The sequence below is a fragment of the Balearica regulorum genome, chromosome Z (assembly GCF_011004875.1).
Source record: "Balearica regulorum gibbericeps isolate bBalReg1 chromosome Z, bBalReg1.pri, whole genome shotgun sequence".
NCBI lineage: Eukaryota > Metazoa > Chordata > Aves > Gruiformes > Gruidae > Balearica > Balearica regulorum.
In genome coordinates this window covers 32,663,958-32,680,590 of record NC_046220.1, presented here as the reverse complement: position 1 = coordinate 32,680,590, position 16,633 = coordinate 32,663,958, and the positions used below count along the sequence as shown (strand labels likewise).

General features: G+C 43.4%; 1 protein-coding gene across 2 annotated transcripts in view; it reads left to right on the top strand.

Annotated features, from left to right (window-relative positions):
- The window catches only part of SLC44A1 (solute carrier family 44 member 1), a 67,339-nt gene extending 59,754 nt beyond the window's left edge, over window positions 1-7,585 (top strand). Inside the window, exons 15-16 of one of the 2 annotated variants that reach the window (XM_075740861.1) lie at window positions 294-374; window positions 2,601-7,585. In XM_075740861.1, coding sequence (XP_075596976.1) covers window positions 294-374; window positions 2,601-2,624 — 105 coding nt within the window. In that variant the 3' untranslated portion in view covers window positions 2,625-7,585. The other variant, XM_075740860.1, reaches the window with a different exon arrangement.
- Window positions 7,586-16,633: the final 9,048 nt, after the last annotated feature.

Genomic DNA, 16,633 nt, shown 5'->3' with positions numbered 1-16,633 from the left:
AACCACCCTCCGACCTACCTTCCTTGTAAAGGAGAGCGTTGTGTGGAAAATGTGAAAGTTGTAACAGCACACCAGGCAAATACCTGCCTGGCTTCCAGAATTAAATGAGGGGGACCCTTGTGGCTATTTGGCAGGCTCTTTTGGTACTTTGTGGACAAGTCTTGACCCAGAGAAGTGGGAGGAGCAAGTTGTGTTGACATTTTGAGCAGTTACATCTTGAAGTTTTGTATTGAGATTTGATGTTTGGAGTCTGCTCTAAGAAAGCATTTTTTTTCTATATTACTATTTTTCAGGAGTTTGTGGAGAATAGTAGGAAATCTATGAGAGAAGCTGGCCGGGGAGGTGGAGCTGAGGGCAGAGAGCTAAAACCAATGGTAGGTGCAGATGAGGAGGTGGCGATCCTCCAAGAATTTCACTTTTACTTCTTCTCCCTCTTTGTCTTTACTGACTGCACTTCTTCAGGAGAAGTTTTTGTTCTCTGTATCACTCAAGATGTTCTGCTTTTTCTGTTTGTGAGCTTGCCTATCACCTGGATGGCAGAGTGTTTGTCACAGCTGAGACCATCTCCTGTTAAAGTAAGATGAAAGGAACTGTGTCATATGAAATAAACAATTTCATTAGGATTAGTATGCGTGCTATGTGGTATACAGCCCCAGCTGCTGAGTACTCTCAGAATAAGATGACTCTGGAATTCATTGGGCTATTTTGACTTTAATCCTCTTTTCAGCCCTGAACTGAACAATTTTTTTTTATCTTACGTTCACTGTAAAAGCCTGAAGAACACTACTGAGCGCATCCATTGTTGCAAAGTAGGACCAGGCATTTAAAGCTCTCACCAAATTTTATACGGTGCCAAGGACTTGGATACAGTGATTCCTTTCAACCTGCTCAAATGACATTTCTCCCAGTTGTTTGTTTTTATTGCCAACTACTTATGTTGCTTGTCTCTTGTGCGCTCTTTCCATCTCACACTGTCAGATACACAGACAGTGAACAATGCATCATTTATGCTTCTGCAGCCTGTTTTACTTATGGTGTGCCTGTTAGGAAGGCATTGCATGTCTGAGTAGCCTGGAATAAGGAACAGCTATACATGGTACAAATAACAGATAGGAGGATGAGTTTGGAAGGTGGAGAACTGAGAGCATATGGTGGAGACCCAGGCTGGGCAAGGTATGACTTGTCATTGTGCAATTTGACTTTGTGAAATAAAATATTTTCCATCATTACTTTCTCAGAGTATTTGGGGCCTGATGCAGTTCGTTACCATGGGGACAATTTTTTAACCAAATGGAACCTAAATAAGTGTACGCTAACAGTAGAATTTTTTTTTAAATTATGTATGTGAAGCCATGTTGCATGAGCACTTTTTGATCTAGCTGGAATGGGTTCCTGCTGTAGAATGGATAGATGTGTAGCTTTGTGTGTCTTGCTATTTCATTATAGCATACCAGTTTCTAGATTTGCTTGTGCCTAAATGCTGCTGTGTTTATACATCTAAAAAAACCTAATTCTATGCTCATTTACTGTTTTCTTCTGGGAGTAATTCTAGCTGTTCAAACAGACACTAATGTTGGGTTTTTCAGAGTGGTGTGAACATTGTAAATGTAAAGGTGCTGTTAAAATGATAGAGAATGGGGTTTGCAAACCATCTAGTCACATGCACAAAAAATCTCAGTCTGAAAATGTATTATGTTAATCTCTAATTCAAACAGCTGCTGTACCTTAAGGGGTTTTCCACTTTTGCTCTCATCAGTGCTAGCACAGACTGCTACTCAGACTTTTGTACTTGACTGCCTAAAGCCTGGATGTTAAAACTTTTATTCATCCTGCGCCTTGTAAAGGGGCAAACCAAGTACTTGCAAGTCAAGGGTGGTCTTGTTCTTTTAGGAACTGGAGTCTAGGCACTTGAGCCTGGCACTGGCCAAAAGTCCTCCTAGGACTGCTGGAGAAGATGCTGAGCACTTGGGGCTCAGCCTGAGTGTCACCTGCTGAATTACTCCCAGTTCTGCTGCTCATGTGATATTCTTGTTTGGAACTGACTGGGTCTTGTTTTCTCAAGTGTTCTTTCATTTTGGGGTGTTCAGCTCCAGTGGAATAGGTTCTGAAATATTAGGATCTCGCTTCCTAACAAGGACAGGACACAGCAGTTACCTCTAAAATTTCTGATACCTTTTCCCAAAGTTGATAAAGGCCTCAGTTACACCTAGAATAGGATCATTCATAAATCTGTTCTGTACTAGTAGTGCCTGTAGTCCCAAAATTTGGTGTTTGAAAATGACATTAATTTTTCTTTTTCCCCCCATCTTTTTTAGAAAATAGTCTTTACTGTTTTGTTTCAGTCTCCTTGAAATGCAGATATTTCTTAGACATGACAATTAGTTCTAAAAGTGAAATGCCCTAAATGCAGTTGTATTTTAAATAGGTATTAATAGCAGTGAGGAGGAAACATATAGGACCTTCTGTTCTTGATCAAGTCACAAGAAAAAGAACACTTTTTTGCACTTCTTTCTTTATGGTTTCCAGTGACCCCTTTGACTCGGTTTTTCCTTGTCTTTTGGCATTTGTCTAAGACTGTGCTGTATGACTTTGTTTTCTAGGCCTCTGGAGCAAGTTCATCTTGAAACTAGCCAGCCATATTGGAACCCATTGACATTCCAAAACAGTATATATATACATATATACATACATATATATATATATATATAAAAATAAACAGCCAAAATCAGAGAAAAGGAACAGGGATTTAATACTTTTTTTAACAATTATTTTTGTGAAACATGTACTCTTTTCATACGGGTGGCTTTTACAAGCAGCTTTATCATTGTTCCATTTTTTTAATTACTCATTGTGGTCATGGAAAAGTTGATTTTTATCCGCTTGATATTTTACAATCTGGAGGAGGTATCATGGTAAAGATAATCTGAAATGATGACTGGGTTTAGAGACCAATTTCCCATGACACTGCTAATCTGCTGAGAGTTTTACTTGTTCAGTTTGTTTAAATTTGCATTAAATTCAGGACAGTTAGATGTAAGGAAAACCTTCAAATCAAGAAAAGTCTCAAATTTAGTTTTTCAAAAGGTGATTTCAGTGAGAGTTCATTCAGTTCAAACAGGTTTGCAAGCAGTCACTTTACAGCCCTGGTGGGGCACCGTTTTGTTTATCAGTATCAGATATCACAATCACAAACTCCTCAGGTATTCAGGTGTGTGGGAGCCCTTGCATCTCCTATTAAACAGAAACCAGAAAATGGGGACAGATAATTTTTATATGCAATTAACTTCCTATTTTACCCCTCTTACCCGTTGCCCACTACCCTCCCCTTGAGTTCAGTAGCCTCCTTCACACTTCAACAGCGCTCCTTTGAAGGGTATGGGTTCTCCATATGAGCAATTGAAATAACAGATCGTTAAAGCTCAGTCTTAGCCATACTCATGATTAAGTCATGACTAGATGTAACGATGCTGAGGATGGGAAGAGAAATGAACTGTACTACTGTACCAAAAAAGTACTGTATGCTTCATTTCATTTAATGCCAGAGAGCTTTGGGAGGTGGAAGAGACCATTCCTTTCCTGTTGTTTCATCCATATTTGTATGTACTGTAGCGGGTGGCCAGAACAGGAAAGGGCAGATAAACATTTCTTTGGAAGTGTAACTGCCAGGATAGTTATCTAAAGTTATCAAATAATGACAAGAGAACATGCTATTATTATTATAAACTTACGTTTCTTTTCAGTCTGGAAGTTCACCAGATATGAATGCTAATATTCAAATCTTCAGCATATTGTAATGGTAAATGCTTAAAAATGTATTTGCTAAGACTTCATGATCTGTCTATGCTAGATACTCCTTTTGTTACAATTTTTTTAAGAAAACTATTTTTGTTAATGTAAAGTTAATATTTCAGAGCAGAATTTTTAAACTTATTGCACTAAATATAACTACAAGTAAATAATGCCTCAATGGTTTGATCACTCCATTCAAGAAAATATTTTGAAAGACAAAAGCCCTTCTACAGAAGCTTTGCGATGGAGTGGAGAGCTATGTCTACCTAGAGACATGCACAACTCATGTTACCAAGTTTTAATAAGTAAGCAGTTCTCTGTGCTTCCTTTTAGAAAATCAGACTTTTAAATTGCTGTCGAAAGTTTAAAAAAATGTGTAGTGTCATGTAGCTAACCAGTGCTCTTACCTTTTGGCAATAGTGAAATAGTTCACTTTTGCTTCTAGAAGTCATTTGATAACTTGTTTTCTTTCAGTAAGCCAATTAAAACGATTTACTCTTTTCATATCACAGAACCCAAACTATGTGAAAAGTATGATAAAAATACATTGAGAAATTATAGGTGCTGGGGAGGCAGGGAGACAGAATTATCGAGACCTGCAAGCACTTACACACCCATTTAAGTGAACGATATTGGTAGCTCCACTGACATCAGGAGAGCGAAGTATGAAAGTTGTAACTTACCTATCTGTGTAAGTGCTAACTGGACTAGAGCTTTCAACCTAGGAATTCAAACTGGAGCACTGGCAAGGCATCTCAGTGCAAGTTAGAGGTCACTTCTAGAAGACTATCTAGAAGAAGCACTGGAGCAGTCTGAAGTTTGTGGAGAGGCGGAGTTCCTGCTGTACCAGTGGCTAAGACAGCAGTGGCACTGAACACCGGTATTTGTGTAGATCAGTGGGGTTTAACAACAGAAATTTAAAAACTGGCTCAGATGCATGCTAGAAACTTGATTCCAAGGCTACGAAAGTTATCTGGTACACAGTTGCTTCCAGAGAAATTAATTTCCATCTTGTCTGGAAGTTACTGGAGGTGCTTTGATTGAAGCCTCGGATTCTGCACATTTTGACAACAAATTTCTGCCATGACCAGTTCTACAAGTTTGTGTTCTTTGCTCACTGGAAGTCCTGGGTGGTGGTTTTTCTCTGCAATTGCAACTAGGACTGCAGTTGGAAACAAATTTTGTATTTTTGTATGACTTGACTGTGCACCATTTTTATAGCAGTTTATCGTGTTTTAAAAAAGAAATTTGTTTTATTTACATGGTGTTCAAAAGATACAGGCAACACTTTTCTATGGGTAGTTGTAATGTTTAAGTGTCAAATCTATATCGTTATAAAGTTCTTAATAAAATCATGTGCACCATTCTTGAGTGTATGTCCGGCATGCAGAGCTTTTTAGTCATGCCAAAGAGGCATTCCATCCACACACAGGCTTTCCAGTGGCCGTTTTGAATGTCCTTTGAAGTTCTTTGCAACCAAACTACAAGCTCCCGTCTTCCAGCTCTGTCTTGTGCAAGGAGATAAGCAGAAGACTGACATCTGAAGAGACAACTTTTCAGGACAAATTTAGACTCTGCTTTCCTTTCCTAGTGGGGATAAGGGAGTAGGAGAACACTTGACGTGTAATCCCCAGTTGGCAGCAGAGGTGCTGGGGTCTGCCAGTTGTGATGGATGAATTTTTTTTTTTTTTGCCAGCTGATTATTAAAGCCAGTATATGAACTGCTTTGTGGGAAGCAGTCTAGACTAACTAAAGAATGATGTTGCACTGGGAATAACACTGCAGGAGGAGCAGGTGAGACAGCTGGGGCAGAGAAATCATCTCCTTGGAAAGTCCACTGAACGAAGCAGTGCTTGAGGACTGTAGATTCAGGCTGGACAGTTGGGGTTTAAAAAACAAGCCAATGCAATTACTGGTTCCCAGTATTTGGTTTCTGCAGATGGTCTGCATCATAGCCTCTGATCGGTTAGGTTTCAAAGGAAACAAAGCATGCTATACTTTGAATTGTTTAATTTTTTTCCACATCGTTTTACTTTCTGTTCTATTTGGAAGCTGAGTGGCAGTGTGTTGTCTATTTTGCTCCTTCCAGTCTTACAGAATTTTTTTTATTCTTTTAGCTCTCATTTCTGTATTGCTCTTTCAGCAAAGGAGTGCCAAGTGGCAGAGTGTCACCTCCCCTTTGTCCCACTGATCTTAGCAAATGCCTTCTCACCTTCCCGAGGCAATGATTCAGTATATCACCAGGACTGAATGGGAGGGGGAGTAGGTGCTGAGCTGAAGTTCTGAGGTGGGTTGTTTTGTATGATACCATTCCATCGCTGTGCTTGCTGTAATTAGGAGTGCAGCCCATCACTTCTACAGTTTCAGTGCTGCTCCACAGCTAAAGTAAATACATAGTATGGCCAGCTTAGAATTGCATCTTCAGCCTTCCAGTAGCTTCTGTTCACACTCCCAGCTGCCAAAAACAGGACTGGGTTTTACATGTTGCCTGAGCTTGGCATGGTAACCCAAGGACTTCCTGCATTAGGAAGGCATGTCCTAGAAGGGAGAACTTAAAGTGGAAAACCCAGTTACAGGTTGTGGTGGATTGACCCTCGCTGGCAGGTAAGCCCCTACTCTGTTGCTTGCTCACTTCCCCCAGCAGGATGGGAGAAAGCATTGGAAAGGCAAAGGCAAGAAAACTCATGTGTCGAGATAAAGACAGTTCATTAAGGGGAAAAAAAGAACCGAAGTGATGCAACGGCAATCACTCACCACCTCCCACCAGCGGGCCAATGCCCAGCCAGTCTCCGAGCAATAGCTACTTCAGAAAACTTCGCTCTCTTCCTCCCCCCCGCCCCTTCCAATTTTATTGCTAAGCATGACATTATATAGTATGGAATATTTCTTCAGTCTGTTCAGGTCAGCTGTCTTGGCTGTGTGCCCTCCCACCCTCCTGCCCAACCCCAGCCTACTCTGCTGGAGCGGCAGAGTGAGAAACAGAGCCTTGACCCTGTGCAAGCACTGCTCAGCAACAGGTAAAACACTGTTGTGTTATCAATGCTGTTTTGGTCACAAATCTAAAACACAGCACTATACGGGCTGCTGTGAAGAAAATTAACTCCATCCCAGCCTAACCCAGTACACAGGTCCACTTACCCAAGAGTTAATCCAAGACTTACTTCCTGCATTTCTGTACAGCACCTTCTCAGGGTGGTTACTTCTTTCTGAAAGGGCTTTTTCAGCAGCAGGCCATTAGCCTGCTCCACAGTGCTCCCTTTCATGGCGGGAGCAGGGGATGCTAGCTGTTACTCTTTCAGCACAAAATGGGGATATAAAGCAGAAATGAGCCCTTTCTGTATCAGTGTTCTGGCAATTGAGCAGCCAGTGTTGGAGACAACATACTTAATGTGCCCTCAGGGCGTGCACTTTAGTGGTTTGCTCTGAGTGGTTATAATGTATTCTATGAATGTATGTTATAGAGTCAGAATAAAATGCATGTAGCAGACATATACTCATCATCACCATCCAGTGATCATTTGGTTCTGAGTGCATATTACATGCTGTATTGAACCATGGCACTGTCATTTTAAGAAACACTCTTAAGATTTAAAAGTAGATACCTAAGAACATCCCTGTCTTTTAAATCATGGCTTTGCCTGTGCACTGTTACTGTTTACTAATCTAAACATCACAAGTCCATTGTTTCTTGAACAGTTTGTGTGCCACATTATCGCCACAGAAATCCTATTTCATCTTTGTGGAACAAGCCCCCTCGTATTTCCTGAAACAAAACCCAACAGACTTATTTGAAAAATTTTTTTTTTTTTTTTTTTTTTTTGCATTTCTTGCACTCAGCTTGTTTGTTGGGATAATGGAAGTTTACTCTGAATATTTCATTTTAAAATGCTCTTTCAACTATTTAATCTCTGCTGTTATTTCCATCACATAACAAGAGATTATGGAGACTAGTAAATATGTATTTCTTGTGTTTTATAGCAAATACTGTTCTCAAGGTATTTTTTTTCTTCTGTATTGAGATGAGAGAAGAGATGAAACTTGTCTCTTGTGGAATGAGTTATGTATAAAAGGTAGAATTTCTGGACTGGGATGGAGCTGTGATGTGTCTTGCAGTGTTTGCCCAAGCTCTTCAGAGACATTAAGATTATGAAAATGTTACTAGGGACAATAGGTAGCATGAATCCATCTAAAAAAACCCATTTGGAGGCTAAACTACCTGGCATTCATTTAACGGAGATCAGTTAAAATAGAACTAGCAGAAAACCAGCAAACACCGTCAGATTCTACTCCCCTGCTCACTGAAATGGTCAAGTGATGCGTGAATGTGATAAGCAGAATTTGGTGTTTCAAGTAGTTGGTACTTTTCTATAGAAACATGGGACTCCCCTTAGAACCAAAGTGGCAAGAATTCAGAGCAAAAGTACCAGCTGACTTTAGCAGAACTAGCCTAATTTCAGTAACTTTAAAGACAGCTCTGGCCTCTAAATATGTGATGGAAGATGGGCGGCAGCATAGTTGGCCACCATTCCTCAAGTGCACCACTGCTCCCCTCTGGCTTGCGTAAAATAGGGCAGCAAGGGAGGATGTCAGAAAGGGTTTGTGAGATTAGGAAGCTGATTACTCCTGAAACCCATCAGAAATTGGGCGATGAGTGGAGTTCCCATGCAAGTCATGATTTCTAACTCAGATAAATACTGTATGTGCTCCCATGCTAGTATTGGTGGGGCCCCTCCCTGCTCAAACAGAAAAGGGAGAATATCTCTCATTAGAAAAACAGTGCTGCAGTCAGTGAGGTAGTGTGTCCTGGGGGAGCGAAGGAGGAGAAAACAGAGAGGTTGTTTTGTTTGTAATGTAGGCCAGAAAGCAGCTGCCAGAGGTTAGGTGGAGCCATGGAGAGCAGGTTTTCACAGGTAGACAACATTCCGCAGGATCTTCACAGTAGTTAAGAAAATTCATATTCCGATTCACAGACATCTCACAGCAACATCCCCTGTGCCCTGCTTTTATTTTGCTCTGGAGCTCTTCAGAGCAAGAAAGAAGGTGGAATCCTATACCTATAGAAAGGAATTATTTGTACATGGTGGATTGTGTTGCTGATTATAGCAACTACCCTAAGGAAAAAGGAAAATCTTCTGAACAGATTTTAAAGGCTTGACAGTACTTGCATTGTCACAGTCCATCAAAGCTTCATCTGGAAACAAATTTTTCATCCACGTTCACTCGTACTTCTAACAGGGCAGTCAAACCCCTGAACCGGTTTAGTGATTTACATTGAATCAAGATCAACTAACAAGTGCTCCTTTTTCCAGTGGAATGCCACCTCCTTTGGGAATGGGAAAAGTAAATGTGACACTGTTTATCGTTGTCTGAGAACTTGAATGTTTTATCCTGCAAGCTGTGAGTGCAGGAAGAGAAGGGAAATTAACAGTGCTGATCTAATCTTAGATTTTCTGTGTAAACTGACATTGTGCCAGAATACTGATGCAAAACTGTATTTTAGTCTAAGAAATGTATAGATTTTTTAATGCATCAAAATAAAATTTTTCTTTTTAAGTAAGAAGGATGTTTCTGTGTCTTCCCTATGGGATGCTAAGCCCTGGTCTTCCTCTGAGGAATACTGTCTCACAGCCCTGAAAGCAAGCAGAGTCCATCCAGACCTTTGCTCAAGCTTTGCTTAGCTCTGTGTCTGCCCTTTAGCTGAGTAGCTGCCATAGTGCTGGGCATGCCTTCTTGGTGCTCTCACTGTCCTGGTGCCAAGGAAAGTGTTGTGATGCTAATGTTTTGTTGAGGTGGGTGGGGTGAATGGGGTTTTGGAGAGCAAAGGCAGTCCCTTCCATGGATAGCTTGGGTGGAATGCAGAGTAGGGAGGGATGAGGGAAACCTTATTATTTGAGTGCTATGCAAATTGCACATCCCAGTGCAAGCACGTCCTTGTTCTGCAAGGTCCTGTACAGGCTCCCCTCTCTCAAAGCAGGATCTCCATTCTGTAGAGGTGCTCTAAATGCCTGGATAGCTGAAGATGGATGGTGAATAGAAGCAATTGATAACACACCTGTATAATCTTACTAGGAGAGGCATGTGCAATCACAAAAATTCCTTCCCTTCTCATCTCCCTCCTGTGGGCAAATTTCTGCTTTCTTTACTGTCAGTCTCTTAATACATTAATAAGCCACACTGAACAATGTTTTCTTGCTTGTATTACTCTTCACTGCAAACCACATCAGCACTGTATTTGCATAAGATGGTTTAGTTTATCTGGGAACCAGTGCTACTTTTGAACCTGACGCTGAAGCCCTTGTGGTAAATCACTAGTTGGGATGAAAGGACCGGCCAGCCCATCAGACAGGACCTCTGCCTGCAGGCAGTGTCCCATGCTGTGGACCCAAGTGTTTTGCTGCATAGCTCGGTGTTCTGCAGTTCCTCTGAAGGTGTGTCCTCATGGCGCTGAGTGTATTTTTCATGGTTTAGTAAGGGTGAAGCTTGGCTAGACAGGTTAAGTTGCATGGACCAAAAGAGACTCCAGAGGTGCCTTTCTTCATCAGTAGAGGTGTAAAGGGCAGGAGGCATGTCACATACAGGTTATGAAAACCTCATCTGTTTTCCACTGGTTTTTGCCTGTGTCAGAACTGCAGAACAGAAGCTCTTTGGCTCTCCTCAACATCACCAGCAGTGAGGGACTGAAGCACAGTCCCAGGAGAGCAATGATGATGCCCCCAGCTCTGAAACAAAAGAATTTTGTGGCTTCCAGGGCAAAAAAATTAAAAAAGGAAGGCACTAAAGATGAGCTGGGGAGAGCTAGTGAGAGAAGCATGTGCAGGGAGAACAGAATGGGACGTAGGACTTGAAAGAAAACATGAGCACAGCAGATGGAGTGGGTAAGAAAACCCAGGAAGCTATTAGCACGTAGGAGAGCAGGAACCTGGAGACAAAGGGCTGGAGCTGCAAAAGCAGGATTTGTCCTTCAGCCACGCAGCAGTTCCCACTGCCCAGACACTGCAGGCAATGAGCATGTACTTCTGAACGCCAGTCTTGGATCCCTGCTCCCCCACCACAGCCGAAGGACTAGTCTCCTTGCAGGACAGCACAGCTACCTGGCTGCCAAAGGAGCTCTCCTGCCTCACGCAGAGGATGGGGCCCTCTCTGTGCAACCCTCAGCACACAGCGAACCCTCTCCGAGGCTAGATCCTGTGCTGCTCAAGTCTGGCACAGCTCCTTCCTCCCACCGGGGGCCACTGAGGAGCTGACCCAGTTTTAGTCGCTGGTATTTAGATGTTTAATGAAGATTAGCTAGTGCCCAGGGAGAGATTATTTAGAATTTCTAATTACTATTTAAATTATGAATGTGTGAAATGGATGGAGCTTGCACTCCCGCACACAGAACACCTAAAAAAGCTGGTTTTCTTTTTCTGACATCTACTACATGCTCAGTCCTTGTTTACCCTCAATACACTAAAGGGAAGAAAATTCAGCGCCAGGGCAGATTTTCTGAGAACATTGCTAGAGCAGTCAAAGGCAGAAATAAAGCCTATGACAGAAGCTACTGAATTGTTTTATCTAGCCACCTCAGCTGACAGTAATTGAGTGGGAGACAAATAAATGGGTGAGCAGATATTTCACACTGCAATGCTTTGAAGAAGGAAGCACAGGTCTGAACCCTGTGCCCTGCCAGAAAAACAAAATAAACAAACAAAAAGAGTGAGAGTCTGCCACAGTCCCAGAAACTTTGATCAGATGTCCCTTGATTTTAATTACTTTTCTGACAGCTCTTAGCTGTATTCTAGTTTTAAATATTAAGTCCTGGAGGAATGTAAAAATACAAACTATGGGCAAAAAAAACATTCAGTAGGCATTTGCAATGTCAAGTGGAGCAGGGTGATCTGGGCACCTCTCCTGATTGCGGGACCGGCGGCTTCCAGCTTAGAGAGAGGCAGCTCAAAGATGTGGACAGCTGCCTGGGGCCAACACACTGCTGCTCCACCACAGACCTCCTCTGTAGCCTGGGGCTCATCACTTGCTGTCTTTGTGCCTCCCTCTCCCCGCAGATGGAGATGCCAAGAAGGTGAGTACTTGAAGGATCAGTTGGCACTTGGTGCTGCAGGAGGGATGGGTAAGGCTGTGGGGGAAGTTGGGAAATGATACAGACATGGATACCTGAGGCTCATGCCTCTTCCGATGCTTAAATATCTAAATATTCAATCCTCCACTATCAAACCTCTTCCAGTCCTTTAGTGGGCCTTGTAGTTCATTAGATACATGAAGTCATCTTGGCTTCCTTTCACCAAAAGTCAGCTACTGATTTTTCCAACATTTCTGGTTTCAGTTAAAGGCACAGGATGTGATTCAATATTCTGTTTTTCTGTGTTAGGATTCATTGCCCCGACTTCATCAATGGAAGGATGGAGTGGCAAGAGGGGTAACAATGTCAATCCCAGGGGGGAGGGCTCAGAAGAATATCTGGAGAGAACCCAGGGGTTATTTTGGTTTTTAAGGCCTCTGATAACTGAAAGAAAACAATGCACCCAGCACTCTGTGACAGAATTGGACTGAAACAAAATGTCTCAAATCCCAGGCCAGGAATACCACAAGAGCCTGCAAGAAAAAAAATTCACTTGTAAGGCACTGCTGGGTCCCTTCCGATCCTCTCCAAATTGCACTACCCCTAACGACAACAGCGAAACTTGACTACCTAACATTGCTAGAGTAAGTAAAGAGATTTCAGACTTTGCTGCCTGTTTCACAAAATCTGGTAGGAGGACTGCAGAGAACTGCCTCATTCCTATGAGCACAGAAGTCCTGCTACCTCCAGGCAAGAAGCACTATAAATTGCTTTTGAAAGCTCTCCGGTGTTGCATCCATTCATTGTGAGACAATGTGTGGACAAGAAACCTCAGAAGGGTCTGTATTGCATCACGGCAAGAGACCAGCCTGCCAGAAGAGCATCAGAGGTTCATGCTTGAGAGCTTTATCAAAATAAAATTTGCTCCCAAAAAAAACCCTGCACCACAAGAGTGTGCACATCTGATTTCCCAGAAAATACACAGCTTGAAAAGCTGTTAAGCTTTAAAAGAAATAATAAGGAAGCAAAGCTTGAATGAAGGATGTAGGAGAGCTATACACAAACCTGACATTTATGTTCCTATCACTGTGTTCATAGGCCAGGCCCCTAACCTTCCTGTAATCATAATTTGGACTTTCTTTAAGAATAGCACATAACAAATAAAAAGTGCCCATGAAGTTTCTGATCCATGGGGGCGAGAAAACTGTTCTTCAAAAAAAGTTGAACATTTGGTAAGTGGCCACAAACTGTGCCTAGGGTCCAGAAGGGCCCCAGCCATGACATGGTGAAGAAAGTGGGCGGAAGGAGGGAACAGACTGATGACCTGCCAAGGCAGAGGCAGCAAGTCAACAGGGGAAAGTCCCAGCAGTGGCAAAGCCTTGCTAAGTGTCCAGGCTGCAAAGCACCTTGTTTTTGCACCTTGTAGCTATGCCCTCTTCCGCTGAGCTCTTGCAAACGTTTTCCAGCTTAACCCTTCTGGAGGTATCAGGTTAGAAAGGCAGTAAGTAGGGAAAAGGCAATGGAAAAGCCAGTAAATACAGAAAAGGCAGTAAGCAGTGAATGAGATGCCGGGATACAGAGGCACTCCTCAGAAATGGGCTGCAGGAAAGCTCAAAGGGGATCCAAGAGCATTACCCCTGCCTCATTTACTGGAGGAATGGCAGCAGTGAGTTTCTTTGCACGGTGGATATTTGCACTTGCCTCTACCAATTACAGCTACCCTGGGTGAATACACCTGCTGCTGCTGGCAATTAAAAAGAATAAGGTCATCTTTGGTTAGAACTAAGCATTTGCATGGAGGTGTCTGGGAAAACCGTGTGAAAACAGATGAGCCCTGCAGTATGAGGATCACTGGATTTTCAGCAGAAGAGCTTCGGGAGAGGTCCTCCCGTGAGCGTCTTACTTTTGCAAGGGGGCAAAGCTGTCCTTGCTGCCTGCTCTGATAGAAAAATTGTTAAGAAGGCTTGGTAAGAAATGAAGCACCATTGCAGGCCAGGACACACAGCATCTTGCGGTGATAGTGGTAACACAGCAGGCAAGTGGTACTGAGTGTGTCACATATATGCCGATATACCTATGGTGTGCTTGTGCAGGTTACTTAGTAGAAACTATTATAAATGATAAACACTTCACACTGAAGTAAGAAAAAAGAGCAGCTGCTCCTGAGCGAAAGCATTATTTTTTTGTATTAAAAAAGTCTAAACAAATACAAAATTTGTGTTTTCACTCTTCCAGATGAGCCCTGCCAACTTGCTCAGCCTAAGGGCACAGCTCAGTACAAGGCATAGGCAGGATCATGAGTCTGAACAGTAACAGCTTCATCTGCTATTCTGTTCCTTCCTTTGCAGTCACAATAATGAAATCCAGGGGGAATTAAAAGTAGTCTGGCTGCAGAGCCCATCACCCAACCACTGTAATTTGGCCATGAAATAAACAACTATAGAGTAGCAGCACAATTAGCTAATAAGATCAGCACTTCATCATAACCGCATTTTAAACAGGCTGCTGATAGATTAATTTTGACACCAAAATACCATTGCAGGAAATGCATACTCCTTGAAACTCATTGTGTGTTCAATTAAGCAGCATTACAAAGAAGCCAGCAAGTGATTTTCATCATAGGCTGTCATGGGGAGGAATTTCTCTGCAGAACACTGTGCTCAGACCTGTGCTGACCATCAGATCTTCTGTGTCGTACCCTTTCCCAAAGCACAGCCAGGACAGCATGGTTACAAACGCTAGCTGCAAAGGTTTTAGGCTGCCCACAGCTCCCCCTCACGGACCTCAGCTGGGAGAGATGCCGCGCCCGTCCAGGTGCACACTCGGCTCTGCAATATCCTCCATAAATAACTCCGTTTGGTTCAACTCAGCATGCGCTGAGCTGTATTTATTCCTCTGGGGCACTATAGGCCTGCTTTTTCTCCTATGCATGAAGATCAGGAAAGCAAACTGGCCTTGCCCATTTCACGGTGGACCATTTCAGTGAGCTCCTAGAAAATGGACTTTGCTGAGGCTCCAGGATCTCACTAGCAGCTCAAAGCTCATTAGGGAATCGAATTTAATGCCCTGGCAATGTGTAACTGCGTCCTGCAGCGTGCCTGAATGCACAGCGCTTCCTGGGTTTGGAAGCCACCCAGCAATGGTGCTTCCACTGTCCTGACTGAAGACTGACTGCAGCTCTCTGAAAGGGAATTACATTTTGTTTTTCTCTCTAGTTCCTCCTGCAAGAGCAAACTGCTCCCTTTCATATCAATTCTAGACCTCTAACAAACCAGCATAGGGCAGTTCATCTCCTGAGAGCCCATGGCATGTAATCTTTCACCACAAAAATAATCCTGGTGCAATGAAGTCTCCAATCTTCAAAGGCGCCTCCTGGACCAGCTCCAGTTCAGGATAGCCCTGTTGTGAGATGAGCTGTGGTGGGCAGCGTGGCTTCAAAGGACCCTTCCTGCAACCTGACATCTCAGTGCCCCCTCTGGCTTTTGAGCCTGCCAGAGGGTGGGCTCCCTGCCGTGCCAGGATTGCAGTGTGGTTTGCTACCTTCTTAGCCAAAGGACTATTGCCACCTTGATGACCTTCTGACAGATGTTAACGGGCTGTGTGTGTCCCACCTCTCTCCTCCTCCAAGGGGGGGGAGGAGGAGGCTGATTTGTGTCAGCGTTTGTGCCCCCCGCAGCCTGTGGCCCAAGCACCTGGCGTGATTTCCGTGCTGAACGCAGCCAGCCTATGAGCGCTGCCAGGAGCAGGAACAGATAAGAAGCTTGCCTCTCGACTGGCCCAGGCCAGAGTCAGGAGATGGTGCACAAGGCACTGGCATTGCTGATACCTGACCTCCCCCAGCTCCCGTCCTTGCCTCCTCCAGCTAGTTTATCAGAGTGCACCCAAGGCAATGCACCAGAGGTTATTGTTCTCCTAGAGGTTGCAGGAAGTTAGCCTTCAGGGCAAAGGTGATATGCTCCCTTTGTGTTTCAGTTACGGTAAATGTAGGGCAGTCAGAACACCCATTTCATGGTCCCCAGCTTCTTGTGCTTAAGGAGAGTTATGGTTTATCGTGCCCAACCATACTGTGTTTTTTTCCTCCTGCCAGTCTTCTTTTGCTGTGCAGCCAGACTTTCCGGCAAGATATGGGAAGTTAAGGGGTCAGATCCATCATCCGTTGCTGCTTTCCTAAGGGGGCACACAAACACATGCAACACTGCCTTCAGAGGGGTGCAGAAATGTAACTTTCAACCCTTTTATAATTATCTTCTTGTCCTTGAGACTCACATCCCCTGAATCACCTTTTTTACCTTGGCTCAGTCACTGCAGTCCTATTTTTTTCTTTTCTTTGAACAGACAGGAGATCTTCATGCCACAGATAAAACTCTGTGCTTCTGCTGTCCATACGCTCAGCCCCTTTTCTTCTCCCCGTCTGCTTTATACCCCTTCTCTTCCCCCACACTCTCACCCAAGCATCACCACGTTTGTGCCTCCTCTGATTCCCTACTGTTCTCTGTGATTTTCCCAGACAAGCCCTTGGCCCCTGTCTTGAACACCATGTGTGATTCCTACCTCCTCTACCTAGACCTTCCCTCCATGACACCTCTCTGCTCTTTCAGCTCAGATCTGAGGTGTCACTCATCCATGGCTGCCCACCCCAACTCTCACTCCTGTAGTCTGGGACAATGATGTTCCTCATCTTTCCCCTACTGTTCTTTGTCAAGCTAGATATCAAATTTGGCTGTCTCACATTTTAAACATTCATCTGGGAAAGAAAATGGAAGCTGTCTCCATTCTGCAACTCCGGCT